Source organism: Neodiprion lecontei, chromosome 6, assembly GCF_021901455.1.
Source record: "Neodiprion lecontei isolate iyNeoLeco1 chromosome 6, iyNeoLeco1.1, whole genome shotgun sequence".
NCBI classification, from domain to species: Eukaryota; Metazoa; Arthropoda; class Insecta; order Hymenoptera; family Diprionidae; genus Neodiprion; species Neodiprion lecontei.
Genome location: NC_060265.1, coordinates 939095 through 964322, shown reverse-complemented (window position 1 = coordinate 964322; position 25228 = coordinate 939095). Strand labels below are relative to the sequence as shown.

General features: G+C 40.9%; 1 protein-coding gene across 2 annotated transcripts in view; it reads right to left on the bottom strand.

Annotated features, from left to right (window-relative positions):
* Positions 1 to 24391, bottom strand: part of LOC107217994 (potassium voltage-gated channel subfamily KQT member 1) — a 129773-nt gene extending 105382 nt beyond the window's left edge. Inside the window, exons 1-4 of one of the 2 annotated variants that reach the window (XM_046743518.1) lie at positions 23924 to 24391; positions 23823 to 23850; positions 5786 to 6113; positions 2737 to 2943 (exon numbers count right to left, since the gene is read on the bottom strand). In XM_046743518.1, the coding sequence (XP_046599474.1) occupies positions 2737 to 2943; positions 5786 to 5879 (301 nt within the window). In that variant the 5' untranslated portion in view covers positions 5880 to 6113; positions 23823 to 23850; positions 23924 to 24391. Of the gene's footprint in view, positions 1 to 2736; positions 2944 to 5785; positions 6114 to 23822 lie in introns of both variants that reach the window. The other variant, XM_046743519.1, reaches the window with a different exon arrangement.
* Positions 24392 to 25228: the final 837 nt, after the last annotated feature.

Below are 25228 nucleotides of genomic sequence, written 5' to 3'. Positions count from 1 at the left end.
ATCGTCGCGGTTCCGAAATCCCAGCGCAGTATCTCCGAGTGGATTTTGCTTGTACACCTGCGCTTATATCGAAACCGTAAACACGACGCTCTGTACAGTTGTAACGTATACATATACAATATGTATATGTATTTTATATACGTTATACGTTATATACTTGTGTCTTTAAACGAACTCTTCCAAGTGCCGATGCGAACGTACGAACATCGGCATTGATGTATGAATCGGAAAAATATCGCAGTACATTAATTATAAATTTGTGAAATAAATTTTCGCAATTTCTATACGCATATGAGGAATTGATCATCGATGATTCTAATCATTTTTTAGTGTGATTTTCTTACAAACCCAGAAGGGTCTCGGGAATGTTTTCAAATTTGTTTTTCTTCAGCCACTGGTAAAATTGTAATTCAAAAGGCTATTTTTCAGCAACACACGATAATGGGATCTCAGTATTGACTATTAAATTGTTTCGTAAGTTATTAGTTTTACCATGTCGGAATTGTTATTGCTGTTTAATTTTTTACATGCCTCGGTATAAATAGATTGCAGAATCACATTATTTGCATGATGGTTTTTTTTTTCCTTTCTCCTTCTCCGATTCCTTTCATTTTCTTTCCAGTAAAATCCTTCGCGGCGAGAATCTTGAGCGTGAGCTCTTACTCTCATCGCCTCTCGAAAAACTCTCGGTGAGTGAGTACGAGAAGGAGAGTTCGCCACGGTGCTTCAATTAAGGGCGGAATTGACGTCGAGCCTGATCAATCAATGCTCCGTCTCTTGCACACAGAAGCTAGAGATACGAAAAAAACAAAAAAACAAAAAAAAAAAAAAAAAAACAAGCGGAACCAAGAGGAAGGTATAAAAAGCCAACTATTAAAAAAAAAAAAAAATCAAACTCCCGAGAAGATAAATCGCTTTCATACCCAGGGACGAGAAGATGGAGGAAAATAAACTCTTCGAAAGAAAAAACTGCCCCCTTACGCTTTTCGCATGAAATGTAACGACGAACGGAAAAACAAAAAATAAATTGTGTTTTTCAACGCAAAAGCACACATCGCATGCATAGCTTTTGGCATCCAAATCCAGTTGCGTGTGGCAAAAGGACGAAAGAAAGAAAGAAAAGTAAAAAGCATGCCATAAGTTTTCGGTGAAAAATGGTACCTTCATTTCGTACCCGTCATAACGCTAAAATATAGTTTTTGGATAAATTTTTTCACGGATGTACTTTTTTGCTCTTTCGTTTTTGACTTTCACCTTTCAACGGTCTTCTCGTCCTCGATGTTATTGTTGCTGTTGTTGTTATAACATATTGTTGACGTTATTGTTGTTATGCTTCGGCGCCTTCGAGTCGGAAGACTTCCATTCTTAGATATATCATCCTCTATCTTCCCTATTGTAGGTATACAGCTATACATACATTGGTATATGTATAATGTATATTGTATAGAGGAGCCTCAGCTCGTCTTTGATATTGCTTCTACTCCGGTAGGTACTAATGCTCACGGCAGCCCCTTTATTCATTCTCGAGCTAAGCTCCTGAGCAAGAGAGCGAGAGAGAGAGAGAGAGAAGGAGAGGTAAAGAAACGAGAGAAAGATCGAGGTTCTAAAACGTTTCCTGCCGCAGGATATGACGTCATCCGACTTTCCGCCGCTGCAAGGACCCAAGGCGCAAACACGAGTAATTACCATCGACCTTAGTGAAATGGTGTGCACGGTACAACAAATTTTAGCCGATCTTTTTCCACTGCATTAGGCTTTTCTGATGTATAATCCACGCGTTACAACGCTGTTCGAGCTTTATGCTTGATATTTTTTCCGCCACTTTTTCTTTTCTACTAAACACAAGCCACTTGATTCAACACACCGCAGCAAAGCTCTTTGAAACAACATATTAAATCCAGCCTCTGATTCCGTAAAATGTAGTGCACAAGATACGAATCCGCTTAGGAAACGTAAAATTTAAAAAATAAATCACTTGACCTCTGGACCAGAGATGAATTCCTGCGCTTAGCCTTCAGGCTTTGTCGTTATACTTGGACCGGACAAATATCATCGATCATTACTAATTTATCCGTGGGTTATTTTTGCAGCTGAATATAAGAAAAATAATATCGTAAAAAGTATATCAAGAATTTCTCGTCACATGTTGTATATATGTATAATAATATATATATATATACATACTCGTGTTGTTGCACGCTTCTTTTTTCTCCAGTCTTGTTTAATCAAGAAAATTTGTCCACCGCGAGCTTGTTTTCCAAGTATAATTTCAGACCTCTTTCTACGCACAATATAAAGTGGCTTCATTAATTTCCGAGTATTATAAACTCCGTGGGCGCGGGTTCGTTGTTAAGTCGACTTACATCACGCAAACCGGTTCCATTGTACTTTGGGCTTACAATTAGTGTAATGTTATTAAATCTAACAATTATATTTCACCACTTGAAACTAGAAAATCCACTCGTCCGCAGACTCGATTTTAAAACCAAATCACCGAACTAAAAAGTCAGCTCGATTCAACTTCTTCGCAAAAACCGTAATTCCGCTAGTTGATGAAAAAAAAAATAAATAAATAAAGTTATTAAACTTCAGTCAATAAAAGTTTACAACAATTAGTTAGGTACGTAAAGTATAATCGACAAGGAACGGGAAACCTTAAGAAACGAAATCTCTCGAGAATCCCGCAGTAGTTTCAAACTAACAAGTGAGATACCAATTAAGATTGAAATCACTCACCCCCCGTGTAGGTGTCGTTGTTATCTGATTGCAGAGTGGCGCTGATGTCCGACAAGGGGGATGCCGCCGGTTTCAAGTCGGACGGCGGTTCGAGACCCAACAGATCGCCGGTCCCGCCGCCGACGCCGCCGCCGCCCCCGGATGTTCCCACATTACCGCCGTTTCCGCCCACCTGGACAATTGTTACGCTAAGCGGTCCACGGTTACCTGTAAAAAGAGAGCCAAAGGGATCTTCGTCAATCCTTCGTTGAGTGTTTAGGTGTGTAAAATATACCCTCTCTCCTTTCCCCGCTAGTGAATAAACTCCAATGACAGGTGCAATGATTGCTGTAGCAAAAAAAGTAAAAAACCAAACTGAACGTTGGTTATAAGAAGGATGAAAAAATAACAAAGCAACGCTGTTATCTGTGCAATGGTAATAATAACTGTGACGATAAGGGTACTGATCCTGATGATTTTTTTCTAGCTGCCTACACACTTTAACGTTTCGAAGCAGACCAAAGATTCTCTTTATACGCGAAGTGATATATTTCGCGGCTCGATATTATTACTAAGCGTTTAACGTTAAACCGTATAATCTCCAAAGATTGACTAGTTGGAGTGCTTCGTAAGTCTTTTAGAGTCTGAGCCAAATGCGTGAAGGTACGACGAGGTGGTGGGAAAGTAGTCTTTGATTATGTCGAATTCAATAAACATGTCTCACCAGCCGGAGGAAATTTCTTAAGGGTACAAAATTTCGGATCCCGTTATAGTATGATTATCATTATTATTAACGCCTGCCGTGCCGATGATTCGTTGATTCGAATCACCGTGAAATGTCATCGAATGTGAAACGTTTCGTCCGCTGTTTTATAACGCCACTTCGTCGCGTAATACATAACCGATCGATTTCCTATACGACACAGGTATAAAAATGTTTTACCTACGTGATTTCGCATCACGTAACCGACCAAAAGCTTCCCTCAATCTTTTTAAAAGTGGATGATGTACAACTACGTGATAGCGTTTTGTATCCAAATTTTCTCACCTTTTTCTCACGATTACTATTTGATGAATAACATTTTCCTAAATTGTTTCTCTCTTCATTTCAAACTCCGTTACACCGTTAGTTTGTGAATATTATACCCAGTGCACGTAAAATTCTAAAAACTAGAGCGAACTTTTCGTACCAGAAAAACGTAAGAATAAACTGTGAGCCGTTTTTTGAGAAATAAGCCCGAGATTTCGGAGTTTAATGTTATACCTCCAGCCGAAAAGACGAAGAGTAGAAACGATTATTTATTTACGTTCAATTATTGGTAAATATATAAGTTTAATGTAATTTGCGCGACGATAGCGCAGAATGTATATAACGCAGAGATGTTGAACTTTCGAAGAGCGTATAATTCGAGTAAATATTCGCAAGCCCTCTCTAATATCAAAGTTCGTTCTAAAACGAGGCGGCGAATCGTTGAAATTCGTTTCGAGAAATACGGAGATTAAAAATGAAAAGAAAATGACAAAAGAACACGTTTTGTTGTAAGAATATTATACCGATTGTGAAACCCATGAACGTAGTACGAAGGGCACACTGGATATTCACCTCAGACCGCGCGGATCCTGCATGGACGTCCATGAAACTTTTTGAAATCCCTTCGAAATCCAACTACAATTGAAGTTTCAAAATTTATATTCGCGAAATTTTTTTGATCCCGACAATAAAACAAGCAAGGTGGTAAACTTTACTTGTACATGTATAGCAAAGTGATTCCGACGGGTTTAAGTCGATTCCTTTTCGCGTCCACGTGTTCCGAGATTTCAACGTTAACAACCCATCTTCTTCTACACGACGTAACTCGAAACAAGAAGCACCGTTAAGACGAACCCAAACGAGAGGCTGAACATCCCACGTCTCATTACCGCGTGTATTTGTATTTATAAGTGTGTGTGGGTGTGTTTGTGCGGACACACATGTACGCATGTGTGTGTATATACACGGCGTCGCGACGGAACCCCGGCACGCAACCATCTTCGTAAATCACGTGACCATAATTCATAGTAAATTTGACCCCAGAGTGCGGGAAAGAAAAATTTCATCCACCCTGTTGGCCTTCTTGTCAAAATTACTTTTCCCTCCGTCCCCTTCACCTCCGGCTGTCTTCCCGGTTAACACGATTCGGCGTTACCTTCGACCTACCTTTACCGTCTTTGCCGGTTTTTCAGATAACAGGGGCGCTGTCTTCTTAATCGCTGAAACGCCGAGAGATATTATAGAGACCCGTGCAAGTGGACGGGGGTTAATTTCTTCTTCGTTAAATTGTTCTCCGATTAAGAATCAGTTGTAGGTTTTGAGTGATTCGAAACGCTTGGAGATAAAGTTGTTTTGATAAAAGCGACCGGATGATTGAAAATTCAGGGGTTGGCCGTCGTATCGTATTTCGTTTCGTAAGACTGACTAGAAAATTAGGATGGTAAAACGAGCTTCGCAACTTTTAGCGTATCAAGTGACTATTTACCGTCACGACAATATTCCTATAGCCATCAATATGTACTTTACGTTTCCCGATAAATGGAACGATAATCGCTTCGACCTTATACGTCTTTACCACATTTTTTCGATCCAAATCAGATCTCATCGGGTTACGCAATATTTTTATTACATCTCAACGTCGAGCAATCACAATTGCAACGACACGTAATAATTGTACTGTGATTATATCATTAAAATAAATAAGTTACTAAAAAACAGGTTATATATCAAGACTCTTGTACTTATCTTCTACTCGTAACCATATTTTTCAGTTATAGAAAGAAAAAAACTAAAAATTGGCGCACATTGAGTTACAGCTCCGACGAGAATTAGAAATTTTTCTCAACGACGAAAGAATTATTTCAAATCGACTCTGTGTAAGCGATTAATTTTTTAACCGAAAAAAAAGCTTCGCTTCGTTTTTCTACAATTACCGCAAGGCGAGCAAATCTTTTCTCCGCGTTAAAAACGGAAGCGCAAATTTTTCCTTCGACCCGTCAGCGATGAAGGGCGTAAGAATTGTTTAAAATGGTAACAGACCTGTCCTGGGAGCCGGAGGCAGGAGTCCTTGGACCTCGTCCAAGGGCATGGCTTGGCCATGAAGATGTTCGTGGTGCCTCGAGTGGTTCCTCATGGCCGCAGCGTCCTCGGAGGGTCGAAGAGGGGGGCGGCGGGTCCGAGGTCGAGGAGTCCGGGGGGTCTAGACGAGGAACGGGGACCGGGACCGGGGCCGGGGTGCGGAAAACGCGTGGAGGCGACGGTGGGTGGCGGTAAAGCGTCATCGCCCTGCCCCCACACCTAGGACCATGCCCCGCGCAACGCCGGGTCGCCGATTTCGTCACGAGACACGGAACACCCGCCCGGCGGCCTGGAACAAACAAGTTTACTTTACAGGGATGCAAGCGAAAAACTGCACGGGGTTTTATCCTGTTTCTGAAAGATTCTCACTCGCTGAAACCGGGGAAAATACTCAAAACTCCAGTCTGTGGTTTCGTTTGGAGTGAAACTCCCGTTCAATTCGAAATCTGGTATCGTGTTATTGATTACAAGAATCCTACGCAAAAGTGATTTCCTACTTCCATTTAATTTAACAGAGAAACAGAAAATGGAAAGCCGAAGCGTGTTCGGAGGTGTATCGAAGAGAAGAAGAAATAGTTTCATCGGCGAAAAGAGTGAACACATTTGATAAAGAAATTGCTTGTTTAATTTTACAAGAAAGATTTCTCAGTTCGTTGTAATAAAATGATGATTTTTTCATTATTGGCATGCTTTGTTTATGCAAGCGATATTTCTGCTTGTGATCGAAATTTACAATGCAAAATTTCGCTCATCTGATTAGGTTGTATAATACTAGAATGAAATTTAAAATTGGAGAATTTTAAGCCGTTCACTAAACTACATAACGGAGGGTGGCGGGTTGGGAACTAGTTGTAATTAATTTTCGGAAACAAGCGAGATCCAGAAATAAGAATAAAACACTTTTAATTGCAACAACTGCGAGTTGTAGTCGTTAGTGATTCATTATACGCATATACTGCACAATTTTATTTTTATATTTGTCTTTTTTTTCGCAATGTTCCGTATAATTAAAACATGGATAACTCGTTGCAGACGGTATAATCGGGACTTTAAGCACGCAAAAATCCCATCGAAATATCGGCAATGGAAAACATATCTCTGATAATGAGGCAGAACAAAATTGATCGAATATAATATCCACGTGTATAGGTACAGTTTGTCCATACAGCATTCCGGAATAATAAATCATGACGAGTATTCATAAGAAAAAGAAAAGAAGGAAAATCTGGCTTGTGATATTGGTGTCTGCGAGTTCAATTCACGAACCTGTCTTTACTCGTCGATTTGTTCGCATGAATAATTTGATACGATCACGATCGCTATCCGTACCCTGATGGACTTTTGGGGTAAGAAAACGTTCGGTTCGCGCGAAAAATAAAAAGTGTAGTAAAAAAATAATCGATCCAATCATGCAGAGTTGATGGAGAAAATAAGTAAAACACCACAATAAGGAAAGAAAAAACAACAACAACGAGGATCCTCGTCGTCGTTCGTTTTAATACAGGCATTATTTGCGATGGCCGAACGCCGATCGATAAATTGAACCACTATGGTTAATTTACGACAGTGTTACAGAACAAATTTACCAGCCATGCAAGACATAATACGTAGATACCCATACATCCACGGCGATGTAAGGCAATTTATTTATTTATTTATTTATTTATTTACCAGCGATAAGTTACAAACGTACTTACAAGAAAGTACAAATGTAAGAAACCTACAGTAAGTTACAAGAACCTGTGCGTAGGACTAGCTAAATAAAATACTGTACTATTTGTGATTATTCTTTTCTGTTTTAATTATTCAACAACGTCCAGTTTCTGAAGGTTGATACTGTGGTACCCTGTAAACGGGACGCGATGCGGTAAGCCGTTGACATTTTGTCATATCTCACTAATTAGAAACGCTCGGAGAAATTGTGAATTCGTACCGCAGACTGTGCGCATATATACACAGGGTACATATTGAAACAAATTTCTTACGAAGACGAGGCGATTATCATAATATTGCGAATTACGTGCATACACACACCTGTATGTATCATATGTACAGCGGTTGTTCAATTTGTTTAATTGGTTTAATTGCGTATAATCGTTTCCTCGCACTAATTACTCAGATAACTGCGGTCCTAATAGCTCGAGGTATAGGATCGATCTATCCACGTTTTATATGATGATTTATTTCTTTCTCTACGTACTGTGACAACCGTGTAATTTTGTGTAATTGTGACGCAATAACTTTGACCCGGAGACAAACAATAAATTACAAATGATAAGGATAAATTAAAGGTCTCGCTGTTGTGTTTTATACTTACAGACTATTTTTCCCCCAAACTAGAAGAAACTTGTATTCCAAAAGTAAGAAATAAATAATTGGACAGCACCAAACAAACAAACAAACGTACACAGAGTAAAATCGTCGTAAAAAATTAGACTCTGGCACGAATTTAAGGATGCCCGCGAAGCAGAGTTTTTTTGTTTTTTTTCCTCTTATCTGCGAGCAATATCTCTGTTGAAGCGAGTAGGCAGCAGATACACAGTGACTACGAAGGACGAAGGTAAAAGGAATCCCGTATTTGCAGCATATCCGTCCACTTTTGTTTTCGCATTTGCGATGCCGACAGCAGCGAGCGAGGAGAGGAGAGAGAGCTTCGCGGTTCGCGGGACGAGATGGAAACAGAGTAAAGATGAATGCTATGATAGGCTAAGATATTTTTCTCTTCGCGTCGATACTCGACGATACCTTTTGCACGGTTCACCGAATCTTAACTTATATGCCTGAAAAGACGTCCTGCAAAAGTTGGATCGACGCAATGCATCTGTGTGTAAGATACGATACGAGGACCAAGGCAGAGCCGTAGTGTCAGTTTCGGATTGAAAAAGGGGAAAAAACGTATCGGAGTAAGAAAAATGAAGGGGAGAAATGGGAGAAAAGGAACCGAACAAAATGAAATTAAACCTCAAAAATCCACTTCACCGCGATTTTAGAGCAAATATTTATCCACGCAGTTATACGCTCCTGTGCTTTCCCCAGCTTTCGACTAAATTGCTAACCCCTTATTGTACCTTACACACGTTCTCGGGTTCAATTTATACCCGTAGCACGTAATTACCGCAAATTCCGGAGTGCATAAGTAAAATAGAGGGTCAAAGAATAATTAAATGAAAGAACCGAAATTCCGGCAATTCCCAAGCCGAAAAAGAAAACCCACCTTTTCCGGTAGTTGCGTTTTTTTCACTCTCTCTCTCGCTCTGCTTCCCTGTCTCTATTTTCACGCGAACATCCGTAGTTTTAAGTACGACAAATTGGAGAGATTACCGAAAACGGGGAAAATAATCGGTGGAATTCGAAAGTCGAGCTCGGTTCCGTGCCTCGATTAATAAATCGATTATTTTTTTCCAATTAATCCGGTATGATCGATTATTTTTCAAACTCGGTTATTTTTTCTCACAATCATTTTTCGTTCTTTACTCCTATAAGCGACTCGATAAAATATCAATTTATATGACTAAAGTATCAATTGTTATCATTGTCTTACTTATTAAGTTACCTATTTAATGTGATAAGTGGAAGACAAATAAATATTTTCACCCGAAACTGAAAAATATTTTGAATAAAAATTCACGAAATTTTGGTTTCAAATGCACCGTTACAAAAAAAATACGAAATAATGGATTATTCGATTAATTTTTACCGCTTCAATCGAGTCGTGCTAGATTATTTTTTTAGACTAGAATATTTATAGCTTAGTGGACATCGCGACCAAGTTCCTCGGATCGGCGACGGTGTGTCACTCGACTGGGTGGTCAGATATCGGCGTGTAAACACCGTCTTCGGGTCGGCCGAGTCTTACACGTTATGCTTATTATACTCGACGTCTAATGGGCGAACGCTGGGAGTCGCGCAGGTCGAAGGACGGAAAATAAAGGGGTTGAATTTACCTAGGCATGAATCGATACGAGCCACGGGCCGAGCCTCGAGGGTCTAGTTCATCGGAATTACACCGACGTGACTTAGAGACAGACGCGCAGACGTACCGTACGTGCTTAGGGGTGGTTTTTATTTTCAAATTTCTCAAATATTGACTCGGACAGATGATTAGTTCCGAGTAAATAACTGACGGTCCCCTCCAAGGCACGGTTCTTTCTTTGTCTCAACCCTTCAACCCTCGCGCAAGGGTTGTGAAGTTTGCTGTCCGAAGTACACACGTTTTTACGAAAATTTCGACATGTATTCCGTCGCGGGAAGAAATGATTTCGAAAAAAATCCGTTACCACGAGAAACCGGTGAGCATTGATTGTAGCAATCAATAAAAATATCAGCATCGACTATCGAGCATTTTATGTCAGCCGTACTCAATTACAGACGTAACGAATATACGGATTTATGAGAATTTTCGAGAATTCAAAATCGAGGTAAAAAATGAAAAGTTGAGCCACATGCTCGTTACAGTGATCCGTCGAGTTTCGTCGGAAACGAGCCCAAGGCCTTGATTCCGATGTCGATAACGCCGAGTCGTCACCGAGCCGAGCCCAACGGCTGATCCAGAAAGGAGTCGGTACGAGGAATTGTTTCTCGCGCGTCTGACCCTCGCCCTCCCAACCCTTAGACTCCTGATCCAGTCGGGGTGGTGCAGTCCTAATATTGGACTAACCGAAAGATAAGCCCAACCCGTAAAGCCACCACCGACGGGGCTTATGCTTTACGATGTTGAGAATCAACCCCACCGCGCGAGGTGAATTTTTATAACTGCAACCGTATTTCTCATCGGCTTGAGGAGGAATATGATCCAGGGTCGAAATCGAAGCTGCGAGAAGAAAAAGAAGAAACACGTTTCGACAAGTTTTTTACAAGATTTTTTTAAAGTAAATGGAAACACTTTGAGCAATTTGAGTTTAGGGCTTTATTATTTAGAGTTTTAAGAACCTTTTAGAATTTTCTCATTGTAATTAATGACAAAGTGGCGACATGGCACGCATAAGTAGCCAACGACCACGTTTTCAATCCGACGGAGCAGATTCCTCCGTCAATTCTTCTCCGACCGATTTGAAATTTTTACAAAATCTTTAAAACTTGTTTATCGAATCGGGCTCGTGGTTACGTTCTTGAATTTCAATCCCAAAATTTTTCAAACAATTTTTCGTTCGTAATTGAGGTGGAGCCATTTTAAACATTCTAATATTGTGAAGCGTTTTTTTTCAAATTATCGATATCTCGCAAGTTGTGTTATTCGAATTTGATCAGAACCGTTTCTACCGCATAGCGTGGATGTGTTTAGTTCGTCTTCACCGTCATCGGCGCAAATAACAGTGCTCGAGATTTTTTTAAACGATATTTCATCTTCTAGCAACTTGTGATTTTGCAAACTGTGCATTTTTCACTTCTTACCGTATTACGGTAAAAAATAAAGCTCCGAATAGGTCGAAAAGTAGACGGTGACACGTGGCGTTAGGCCGAGGCTTCGTTGTACGAACATGCGCGGCACATGTGTAGATATCACATGTATGAGACAAGGTATAACGGGTATAATAATGACACCGTTGAACTGTGCTCTGAACGAAAGTTGGCAGCCAGGGTATACATTTGCCGTTGAATATTCACGATTGTAATCAGCTAGCGACGTTCGTTCGGGGTCGATAAAATAATTTCACGGTTACACTTTATTATACATCTGTATACAAAAGTGACCTATAAACAAACTCCAGAACCGACGAAAAAGAATTGGAATAGATACGACCAGAACTAGTACATTGTGCAACAAGGAGGTAACCGCAAGTTTGCAATACGAGTCGCAGGTCAGCCGAAGTAGAAAAAGACGTTGCCTCCTTTTTGTACTCGATCCTTTATATAACAAGAGTATGTCACGCGTTTTTCCACGAAGCACGAAATTGAGACTAGAGTCGCGTAATGTCAGATCTGTCCGCGACTGCGCATGCGCGAAGTACAGAAAAGACCACTTTCAACACTCCTAGTACTTAAAAGCGGTATTTTCATTACTCCGCGTGTGCGTAATCGCGGACCAACTCGACCCTTACAGAAACGGGTACTTTGTTGTGTACGGAAAACACGCGTGGAATTTTTTCGTGACGGTATAAAAAATATTGGGCCGATTTTCTCGTCGTAATAATACGTTTCTTCGAGCTTACAGCGCGGCTGTTAATTGCCCTCCGATTACTCTCGATCGCTCCTGATCGCTTAGAGCATACACGGACGAGTGATCGGTGACCCTGTCTCTACACGGACACTTGGAAATTTCTTGCCGCACCCCGGCTTCGACGGCTTAAACGCACCCCAGAGAGGGAGCAGCGTCCGTCGCTTAATTGCCCGTGTAAATTATTTTCCTGCCTCCAAAGCTTAACTCGGCCAAAAATGTTCGCGTGATAAATCATAAGATGCTATGACAGAAATCAACACCACATTTGACGATTCGTGCTTTTGTATCTTATTGCGAGATCTTTTATACAATATATTTCTCGAATTTACACTATATATCGTGTAATAAATTACACGTTGATTTCGGTAATAACGTTATGTGATTAAAGGCAAGGTCATTTTCAGTAGGGAAGACCCGTGATATTCAGACCTTTTTTCAGAGGGGAGGAGGGATGTTTGTGACGAAATTCTACGCTCAAGTATTACGCATGCGTTTACAAAGCAACGAATATGCTTGCAAACTACCGACAAACTTGTAAACTGTCCGTCAGAAGTCTGTCGACAAGTAGATTCGATGAAGACGCGCCGAAAGTAGAAATTTCAAGATCGATTGACAAAAAAAGGTGAAATGGAGGAAAATAAAGATGAACGTATTTTTTTCGACCCTACAACGCCTCGTTCTTGGATTTAGTTCTAATGTGACCTCCAATTAATTTGGATTTAAATATTGACGGACAATAAAATTTTCCTCACTTTTTCCATTCCAAACAAAAGCCTCCGGACATTTCGCGGCATCTAACTAAAAGCTTTCGCCCTAATCGTGTTTAAGCGATCGGGCTGTGCAAAGAGCATCGTCAATCGTTTCGTGAATAATAAACGAGGTCTGTACGTATGTGACGGGTTTCTCCAATTTTTCAAACCAATTAACCGACTGAAAATCCACAAGCTACGGCTGGTGACCTTGTCTTTCTTTATCTTTCGCGAACTCGCAATCGGCGTCGCCGATGGAAAAGGAAACGCTGAAAAAATGGGAAAAAAAAGAGGCCAACTCACCCTCAAAAACCAGTCTCCGTAAATTCCCATATCAAAATCCCAAGGACAAATCAAAATTTAAATACAGTGATTTGTCTTTAAAAACATTTCTTGGACCCCTGCAGGAAACGAGTTTAAATATTCGTTGCAAAGTTCTCTCCCGTGCTTATTCGGATCGCAAGATTCTTTCTTTTGGTGAGGAAAAAAAAAAATCTCTGTCAACGACACGCTCTATAAATTGCAGCTGGTCGTGTCAACGCGACTATAACCGTGGTATCGTAATAATCGATACCCTTCACTGTTACACACTGTAGCGGCAGGCCTTGAGATCGGGGAGAGAAAATTGATATCAGCTAATCGATACTATGCATACACATGTTATGCCTCAACGTACCGAGACCGACGGTCACCACGTGTCGATTATTACAATACGTCACCAAGGTGCAGTGTTTTCATACCTGCCATGCCTGTCCGTATAATGTCGGGTTAAAAGTGCAGGGCGTTTAGAAGTTGAGAGACGACATAATTTCACCGTCGAACACGACTCAAGGTTCGTAACTGGAAGATGTACGACCAGGGCTTGGATTGACATGTGAATACGTATTTTTTATTTAAATCATTTTCATTCCTTATTTGGTTTTTTACGTAAAGTAGGTATGACGTTTGGAAATAACCAGGCAATGCAGTTTCTATTTTCTCCATATTTTAATTTTTTAAGTCTATATGTTATATACATAAATGTTTGTCATTTTGAATACATACGTATCCGGGCTCTGTACGTGACGAACGTGAAAAACATGAATTTGCGCTGTATGTGATTTTGAATTGAATACAAACAACGAAGAAAAAGAAAAAACAAGTGTTAAACAACCCTGATATTTTTTGATTCTACGAAATAACGAAGTTTTATTTGATTCGAGAAAACTTTATGCGACTTTAACTCAATGCGAGGGAACGCATCTAATTACTAATTCTAATAAAAAGCGATTCGTAATTTCTTCCGATGAATCAGAGTTAATTTTATAAGATTCTTTGCTTTATACGATATTGCAGGAACATAACGAAACGATTTAATGAGATTAAGCTAAGTGTACCAGTTATCGACACGCGTGGATCCAATTATTAACCCCTTTATTGTACAAAACTGTAAACTTACGGCATAATCTGTGAATTTCTCATTGACTAAAACAAATTGCTGGAGAGTTAAACTGAGAATCAAACAGATGCAACCAGAAAAGGTCAATCATTGGGACAGGGTCAATAAGTGACACACTTGTCTTAGTAAGTCTCTCCTTCGGATAAATGAATTTATCTCTACAATAATTAAATGCATACGAAAAATTTCGCCGAGTCAAATAAAAGAATAATAATTGCTTGGGTTAAAGAATCGGAAAATCACGTATTTCAGGGAATGAGTGTTTCTCTCGGAACGGGCTAAATAATTTCATCGAGGCGTTTCAATTCGCACTCAGGTAACGGATGATTAATCATTTGCGATAATTATAACCGTAGGCGCGGAATTGGGGCAAAGTTTGGATCGGCAAAAGCAGCGCGGTTGAAGTTGATGTACAGACGAAGTCGGGCGAACGGAACCGAGGTGTAAAAAAGGTGCGAATTGCGAGGGTTGCGGGTACCTGAGTCTTTTTTGGGGAAATGAAGCTAGGTCAGGATGGGGCATGGTTATTGATTTACACGTCTGCTTTTGTATCGCCGCGGCGTGTTCTCAGCGTGCAGGATACAGGATACAGATATGTACATAGACGTATAAGCCTCAACCCTTAGGTGTTAAAGGTTTGCAACTACACCGACAAGACCTTTGATGATAATTATAGTCTTCCCTCAACGTCGTTTTACCGGAAGATTAACGGCGATCGTAGAATTATCCGAATGAAATTCATTTATATATTTATTATCTTTCACTTTCTTCCACGTAACCATCGTCGGCAGAAATAAAAGATAAAAAAAAAAACAATCCTTTCGTATTGTACTCTTTTCTTTTGTTTTTGATCGCTTATAAATCTCATCTCTGATATTAGTAATTACATAGAAATTTCTACGGCACGAAATCACGATGAACAATAAAAGACAATTTAGATTTACGATATTCCTTCTAATACATGATAAATCACTCGATGTGTACATTTTGCTGTTTTTTTTTTTTAAACTATCTTATTTACGAATCTGGTGTACATGCGTGAATCCATTAGACAAATAAATCGTACCTACTATCGTTCGAACAATACTGTCAATTAACTTGTGTGTGTTAAATGTACATGTTACACGTACAGATGTGTCGATATGCGGGATAGCGTTGACAATTTTTTTTCCTTCGAATGTTTTATTTTCCTTTTTTTTAACGAGGTTATCAAACGTCGATTGTACCTGTAACAGAGATTTCCGCGTCGACATGCGATGAAATTCCGCCTAACAGAGTGAACAACATTTTCTGGGTCGGGGCTTATACGAGAATTAACTCGTGTTATAAAAAGCTGCGAGAAACCGCGTCGCGCTAAAATCGTCCGGCAAATTTTACCCCGATGAGGAAACATGCGAAAAATTTCCGCACAAGTTCCGACGAAATGTGGAGAAAACTAGTCCATGGAGTTAAGCCGGAGGCTCGTGGCTGGGCTCAAACCGTATAATGACAAGCGTAGGCAGCCGGATAGGTGGAAAAGCAAAACAGGGTTTGCTTTTGTTCCGAATCCAACCCCGGCCGAGTGCCGAGGGTGGGGGGGCGAGGGGCGCATTTCGAAGGGCGAGAAAGCCGCGAAACGAGTCTCCGGAATCGAGACAAGTGCTCGGGGGTTCAACTAATTCGGAAGGGCGCTGCTGCAGTTGCTCCTGCAGGAAAACAACGGTGCATTTTCGCACCGCGACTAGAGGATTGTTTCTCCGGCGAGCGAATGAGTGGAGAAAACCAAAGTGAAAATGGGTTAAACAGGCGGACAGGGGGACGAGGCCTTGCTTTTTCTGTGGAAAAGAGCGTCTTTCCTATCTTCCTTCCTTGGCTTCTCTACTTCTCGGCTTCTTCTTCGCTCTCCTATTTTCTCCTTTCGCCTCGCTGATTAGTCCGAATGGCCCCGAGCTCTCAGGCCCTCCTCTCGTCGACGACCCTTCCACTCGCTAAGATCGTAAGTAAATCTGATACCGAGTCGTTCCGAAACGAAGAGACCGCCGGCCGACAGGAAAATGTGGAAAAAACTTGCCCCCGGCTCCGGTAACGAGACAGCTTTAAAGCCCCAAGTGAGTTATGGTTTGTCTCATGCGATAAAGCAGCTTCGTGACATCTGTATTTTTGCTGTTTTTGTTATGTATTTCTTGTTTGATTATCGCGGCGCGGAAGGCTTCGTTTCGTTTTGCGACAAACTAGTTTATCGCACGGTATATCCGATATTGCTCCGCCTCCGATGTTTTTGATACAACCGCCGCAAAGTGGCATGAATTTAAAACTGTTGCAGTTACGATCTGTTGGAAATCAGTATTTACTCCAAGTAGATATAGGTTTACGTTTCGGATTGTTCTAGCGTGATGAAGAATTTCAACGGATCGGTTAGATTTTAAATCAAGACAGCATATTTTATTCGAAAAACATTTTTTCAAATATTCGCTGACACCCATTTCCTTTTTTTTTTTTTTTTTTTAATTCATTTCATTTTCAACTCACCATTTCAATACATCGCTACTTGTGATGATCAAAGTAATACCGTTGACGCAATTTTGAAAAATCAACTACTCAACGACGCCGACGTACGGACGAAAAAAGAAGTGTCCCAGAGTGATTTTATACAGAGACCAGACAGCTGTCCATGTGAATAAAATGGAACATTGCAGATAAGTGAGAGCGAACGATTATATTATACAATAGAATTAAACTACACGAATAGTAGAACGATATAATTTTTTGTGTGACAGAAAAGCTTGGATCCGTGAATAGTCGGTATAACGGATTGAGATGGTCGTTCGAATTGCAATAATTTTGTTAAAATAAAATAAGATAAGATCACGACCTTCCATAACGAAATCGTACACGCAGATATGAAAAAATCGCATGCGACGAGAGCGAGTTGAATGCGGCTGATTGCGAGAGGAGCTTTCAGCCAAAATGAATTCGAAAGTATAACGAATACGAAGAAGTGCACGATTCCCAGGCAAGCGTCGTCACCGTGCGTTTCGGTCAACCAACAATGCCTGCGTTGCGTTGGTATACACAATACTCGTAACATAAGGCTTGGACGCGTACCGCAATCGCCGCGATTAATAAATAAATTAATCAAACAAAGCTAAGGCCGGGTCGGCGCCGTAACTTCGGTCTGTATTTCCACCCTTGGGGAAAATTCAAGAGGGGCTCACCGGCAGTCGAGGATGTAGGTACTCTACGTATGTACAACGTACAATATACACGGGTCCATGCATAAGCGCGCATTGTACGTGCTCGTAAATATGATACACTCGTGTGTCCACGCAACCGAATATGCACAATTTTATTATATCCGTGGCAAAAAAATGTCGGTTCAATTTTTATAAATTTCTCATGGGTATAATAACTTCCGTACGGATCTTAAAAGTCGGTTTCTTCATTTTACCTCTTATTTTCTGTACGAAATTTCGAGTTCAGATTCGTAATCAGCGACCCAAGGAACCACCCTGTACGAAATTTTATCGAAATCCGTTCGGTAAATTTAATGTGCCCCGGAAGGGGTTAAATGGGAAAATCCACCCTCTTGCGAGCATGGGTTAGAGTTGTGTTAAAAATATGAAAAAATGAGGGAATTATTTTTGAATTATTTCGAGCCGATCGGCGGAGGTCAGCCAGTCGAAGTTGTCAAACGTGATCTTTTTAAGGAGCACCCAAGACTGTATAATATCTTTTAATTTATTTCACGAAATCTGGAAAAAAGAAAAATACAACGATTGACAATTTTCGCGGGGTCCTCTGGCGTTTGAAACCATACGTCGAATCCACACTCTTTACCTGTCGGAAATATTTCGCTGTTTTATTTAGAATCAACGCGTTGCGCACGATAATACTGAGCTGCAGGGAATATTGCAGCGTCTAATTCGCAGGCTGGTAATTACTCCTGATTACGGTCGGCGATAATGGCCAAACAGATCCTGTCCCGGCCCAACTCATCTCCCAACTTCCCCCGACACCGACAGCATCAGCATCCGCCTCAGCCCTGCATCGTTCCCCCAGATCTCTCACCGCGTTGCCTGGGACCTTTTGTCTCGTAAGTACGGCGCATCAACGGTATCGTTCGGGAAAGTAAGACGTCTCTCCGTTGGATCTCGCTTCCAGAGATCGTTGCCGAGTTAGATTAGCGAAACACGCGACTCGGTTAGCGTCTCGGATTTATCGTGCAGGTAAAACTCGTCTATGTAAATTTTGACGAAGTGTAGGGACTCTTCGCGGGAAGAGATAAGAAGAAGAAAAAGGAAAGAGATACCAAAAGGCGAGCGAATTGTGATTTTGAATTACTTGACGTAATTAAGATGAAAACATTCTCTCGCGATGACGTAGGTACGAAATAATGCAAAAACATGAAACCTTTAAACACTCCGTATCATCGAATAACGCTGAGGAAACTTTTTTGTGTAGGGTAAATATAAATGTGTGAAAGAACGAACGGAGGCTGCGAGATAATTTACGACCTGTTTCGTTCGTCAATTGACCCGGAAAGTTTAATCGAAATTTTTTACAGTCAAGAGAAAAGCTTGAAAATCGTGGCAGAGAGAGAAGTTTTACAGCAGATTGGAAATTCGGATTTTGACGAAATTTGAACGTATTTAAAACCCTTCTGGTTGCCAATTTAAAATAAAGGGGAAAAAATTCGGCACCACGATCAATGTTTAACATTTCATGCATGCATATCGCGTACAAGTGTACATAATATATAACGCGTCTCTGTACGCTTATGCGATAGTCGATAAAGCTCGCTGTGCCAAATAATCCGTACCGCGGGAATGCCAGATGCTAAATTTGGCACTGCCGCAGGAGGAGCCTGACGAATAATCGGCGTCGAATAATGCCCGGCAAAGGGCAACTGGGTACGTCGATCTCGAGCTCACACAATTTTCCAAATGGCGAAACGCGACGTCCCCTCGTGTGTTTGCAGGCACGACACGCCACCGCTCCCCTGCATTGCAGGCTCGTCGTCAAAGAGAACGGATTGCACGAAATTATTATAAAACGACAATATTGCACTACCGACGCTGCTGCGTAGTAATAATAACATATAATTTGATAGGTTAGTAATGTTGTAATAATTCCTAATTTCTTAATTTTACGATTTTTGAGAAACTAGGATTTCGAAATATGAGTGTATTTTGTTTTATTACGGTTTACTGAATTTCAGACGATTCCAAAATGGCGAAATGAAGGTTTTTCCTCGGCATGAATCGTTGCGATAACGTTACTAGCTTCAATGTGATTCCCTCGTGGAAAATTGAGAGAATTTCGTAACACGCGAATCCTCGCCAAATTCAAGGACCCGGGTTCTCCTTCGCAACTTTTCCTCCTCCCTTCTAATCTTGGGGGTTACAAGTACGCCCCGGCTAGGCTGAAATATTGAAGGAACGAAAGAACATTCAGAGCGGACCGTGCGGTAGGTGAAAAATAACTGCAGCAGTTACACGCCAACGATAATATGGAAAGTTCAATCAGCGCCGAGGCAAATTCGAGTAGGCACGTTACGCGGTTTTTATTATTCACAAAATTATCCTTCTCTACGATCCTACAGTGAGAGTGGCAAGTGGAATAATAGAAAAGCTACCCGCATGCAAAAGCGAGATTCGAGACCATGGAATGCTCCACAGGAAAAGCAGCTTGCAGTAAAGGATTCTTGCCTACAGAGACACGCGTAAGCGAGCAACGACTTTGCTCGTGAAACTTATGCTTTGTAGATACAACGAAACGTTCATTTCCTCCGGTTGAATGTTGTTTGTTCTATTTTTGTCCTTTCATTTTCGAAACCGTAGTTGCGAAGAAAGAACGAGGCTGAAGTTAGTAACGTTAACGTATCGTTGAAACGTTGAAATAAAAACCACTATCTTGCATCTATGGAATACCCGGAGTTTAATTTACAAAATCTGAATTTTTCGATGCTGCATTAACAGTTTACCAAATTTCAAGTAATTCTAAAGTTGCAAAATAACGACTTTTTCCAAAGGTGCGTCGTTACGACAACGTTGCAAACTTCGGTGAGATAGGAGGGACGTCGTTTCTGATTGAAAATAGGTATTTCGAGAGAGAAAAAAATTAGCCAAGCAAATTACAAACAGAGCTCAGCCACCGCGACCTTATTTCCGTTGTTCATGCATGGCGGAATTTCCTCAGGGGGAATCAGGAGCGAGTTATAGCTAAACCCGTTTAAAATCTCACGCACACGTCGCATTTACGTGCACGTGGTCCTCGAGGAGAAGTCAAGTTATCCCGACTCGAATTGGCTTGACTTGTAAAAAACTTTCTTTTTTTCATTACCTCCTTTTTCGTCTTTCCTTGTCACCCTGTTCGCCTTTGTATATTACAGCAGATTGCACAGATCAGCTCGTAGCCGTGACCGCGTGGCTTATCCACTCTGGCTGATATGTTCAAAGTCGAGCTTGCAGCTATGACAGATGATCCGGAAGAGAGAGAAAATAATTTCTTCAAGATTAAATCGAGAGTAGGAAATTTTCTACACTGCCAACCGCTTTCTTTTTACTATCATATCTCTATAGATGAAAAATCATTCTCTTTTACGTCATGTCCTTGCTTTGTTTTGTTTTTTTTTTTTTTATTTTTAATGAACTTTTGAATCAAGTTATACTTTGAGATTAGAAAAACATCATTATGCAAAGCATCAACGTCTTCATTCGCGTACAAAGATTTCGATGCTTTGTACTAGACGACGTTTGTTTGGTTTTAATTATAATAATTGAAATCGGTACGGAGTAATATTTCAGATGAAATATTTTTATACCGGTTCCCGCGACGAACAATGTATAATAAAAAATACGAGTTTTAATTGAGTGCCTTATAGGCTGAATGAAAACGAAGAAAAAAGAGAAAAAGCAGCAAGCGGGGCAACGCAAATCAACGTCTCGAATTTTAAACAAGGTTCTGCAGACTTTTCTCATCAGATTATGCACAGACTTCAAAAAGATGGAGGAAAAGAAACAAAAACAGAAAATAAAGTAAAATAAAAACGCGAACCAGTGTAGTTCGCCGAGAGTTTCCAAGTACCTACAATTCTTCGTCACTCGCTCGAGCTGCAGCTCGATTCTTTAAAAATATATTCCATTTTAAGGGGCATAGCCTCTTAAAGAACTTCACAACGCGAGCAGACCTCTAGCCTAGGTGATAATATGCTGGTAAAATGTTCGATAAATTTTTATCAAATCTGAAAAAATTGATCCCGCTGAAGGCGGATTCTTCTTGATAATAATTATTATTGACATTATTTTCATCGCTATAGAATATTGTAATGCGAAGTATGCACGTCGAGTATGAATATTCCGGTATACGGTCGTTATTATTACATATTACTGTTATTGTGTCCCGCAGCCATGACTCGCCAACAGCGCAAGCAAAGTCAGGTATAACGTACCTACAACATACATTACGCGATGTGCAAACCCAATATATGCAGATTTATTCAACGTATTGAAATCACGTAGATTATCGTAATATAAAAAATAAATTAATCACCGCAACGGAAGTAAATTTACGTTCCCATATACAAATAAGGTACGTTTAGCGAATTTACTGGATACGTAAAGGCTTCCCTTTTACCTGTGATGGGTGCTGGCAGTGCAGCGTACGTTACGTAGAGAGGCATACATCTCCATAACCGAGGAGTCCCTTAAGCCGGATATAATTTTACGTTCAGTAAATGTGATCTAGACCGACGAGATCGCTCGAGTGGCTGTCCTCGATAATCCAATACCTCGGCTCGTCCTCGATTAATTACCAATCACCGCGATACGCCTCAAGTGCACCGTGTGTGTGTGTGCGTGTTCAGTTTACATGAATAAACAGTATATGTTTGCCTATGTATTACTTATAAATTGAAAAATGATTATCGTGCAGACGTTACCCCGTTCATCGGAGCAGAAAAAATTAGTGACCTTATTGATTTTTCTGCGCACATTTCACGCTGCATATACGTAATTGTTTATATCGAATAGTCATTTTTGAAATTATCGGTTTTACGAGTATTTAAATTTGTGTATGAAAAACTTGTTACGTGGAAGTGTTTCGTTGGGACGGAAAGGATGAAAAGGCCACTGGAATAAAAAGAATTTTTCCATACGGAATAAAATTATTTGTCAAAGTTTTGAAAACTTTCGTGACACGTCTAATCAGACAATCAAGTGTGATTCTTCATCGAGTGTTTGCCAAAATCAACTAATTTCAAATTGATTTGTTGTTCCGAATCCTGTGGTTGATCACGAAAAATTTTTCAACATTATTTTCAGCACGATGAAAGAATATTCGCCAAGGGTCGAAAAGCAATTTTTTTTTAATATACATAAACTGCCACTGGAGTAAGAGGAAACCTTTCCCAACAGATTTAATTCGTTTCCTCGATTACCTCCGCAATCGTTGGGAAAATGAGATGAAAAAACAAGAAGAAAAATAAAAGCGCAATCGAGGGTCGGTGAGTTCCAAGAAACGATTTTCAGGGCTTGTGTAATTCATGTGCGACAGACTGCCTAACGAAATCAACCGATTTCGCATATACCGAAATTACCGGCACGCGGATAGCGTGTAGAAATAATGAAAATTCAAGAATAAGTTTAACGAGACTGTCCCAGTTGGCCCAATTTCGGTACAAGTTTCCGATGCTCGCTTGTCGCGTGCAGCAATTAAGCGCGATGACGAGAAAGAGACGACCGGGAAATATACAGGTATACCCAGTCAGTCGGGCGCAAGTAACGGAGGGCCAAAATCAAGAGCGAAAAGTTATGGCAGGTGAGCACGTGACTAACTTACCCGCCATTACCGGGCCGCGTGACGTCAGGGGGCTGCTAAACTAGGACATATTCCACGCCGGGTCGACTCTGCTGCGCGGTTGAAAACCGGGGACTGACAGCCTGACAGACAGACAGACCCAACGGCGAACGAGACGGACGGATTTACTGTAAGCCGAACTACGAGTTCTCCTCGCTACTGATCCCGGCTCGTTAATCATTAGCTGCTCCTCAAACAGGATAATCCCCAATTTAAAGCCAATTTTTCATTTGCCGTTTTTCCTCTATTTTTTCACATCGGCATTAATTTTTACAATCCAATTATTGGTGTGTAAAAAAGTGAGGAAAAAGGTAGACTCGGTAGAATTATCTGACGAAGAGGAAATTTTTATTCACACGCGCAATGTCCAATTCCAGTTTCCACGTATCCGAATTTTCTAAGCTTTTTTTCGAATGATAATGACCGCGTTGAAAATCTTATAACATTCTTTCACAACTGAAGATGAATTAAAACAGGTAAAAGCTGAATTCGCTTGAAAATAATTAATGAGACGGTGAAAAAAGTAAAGTAATTTGAAAAACCTAATTGCATGTACACGCAGTAGCTCGGTGTCTTGTTATATTTAATCCCGATGAGTCGGAGAGTTGAATTAAGGGAGTAATTGATATCGACGACGAAATCCCTGCTCCCCAAAGATGAATAATAATGCAGAAAAGCCCTCAAATGTTGCTGAAATTCGCGTGTGAACGGTAATTAAGTCAAGCGTGTACCTCGCGAGCGGAGAGACGAAAGCTCGACGCTATTGGCCGGCGTCGAGCAGTAAAAAGGAAATGAAATCTACAGCCAAAAGGCGCGTACCTGTTGCAACGAGGTCTGGAAGTTCTTCCTGTCCGAGCAGGCGAAATATACAGTTGGTAAAAGAATCGATGCAGTTGTTATTAATATCTATCACCACTCACAGTTCACTTTTAAGATACCAACGTCTCACTTTGTACAGTCGTCAGTCGATGAACGCCGAGTCGCAGTTATCGGTCACCCAGGTCATCCAGGTACGGTACAAGATAAACAAATAACACACACGCGTTTCTGAAAACAACAGCCGGTTTCAAACTCTCGAACTGAAAGTCGAGCGAATCTTCCCCTCTCTTTCCCTCTCGCCGATTCTTCTCCTTATTTCCCTCTCGACACGCATGCTTGTGCAGCCCTCGACCCTCTTCTCGCTCCTTGCCCGAGTCTCCGTTTATTTCTCCACCAACTTTCGATCCCTCGGCCCGCGAAGCGACTGACTTTACTACCCTAAAATAAACGACTCGCGCTCCCGCCGATTCGAGAAACGCGACGGGTCCTCTTGTTGTCGGCTACCACGCGGATCTCTGAACCAGGCGATGAGTCCTGGTCACTCTGAAGACCAAGGCACGCGCGCTACCCTCGAGTGCGCACCCTGGACTGCGCCGCACAAGACGCAACCGACACATCAAACCGAAACGCAGCGCGAAACACGGCGACGCGACCCGACCCGACACCCCGCCTGCCTCTACATTTCGCTTTCTTTTTTCATTCTCGTTTTTTACCGGCGCTGGAATTCCCATTCGCTATCGCTTTGACGACGGATCACCAGTCGGAATTTCGATTCTGTTTTAGGGAAGCGCCGATCGACCGTTTAATTTTAACTATCCTAACACAAACCATCCTCCATTCTTTGCCAGACGCGCCTGTGCGGCCGAAAATGTTCGTGTGATAAATCATGAGATGCGATGACCTAAATCAACGCGTCATTTATTGCACGACTTATCTTAAAAATTCGAGAAAAAACATTGTAGGAAAAAATCACTAGCAAATTACGAAGGCACGAATCGTCAAGCTATATGTATACTAGATCAAAAATCATATAACAATTGACTATATGATTTTTTATCTAGGACATCTGACGATTAAATTATGCAATAAATTATATTTTGATTTCGATCGTAACATTGTGTGATTTAAGATATGGTCATTTTTGGTAGAGTGAGAGTGTCGCACTTTTCCTTATTCAATTTGCATAATTTTTACTTTACCATCAGACGTTTCTGCAGCAAAAAAATCAAACGTACGCCGGTATGACTGTTATGTGAAGCTTATCGTTTTAAAGTACGCAAGCGGTTGAGTACCAGTGATATCACTGTCGGTTAAGCCAACGTCACAAGACTTTGTCGAGAGCCACGAACAGCTGTCGTAACTCATCTATATTTTATTGCCAGCTAATTATAATGCCCTGGAGTTAG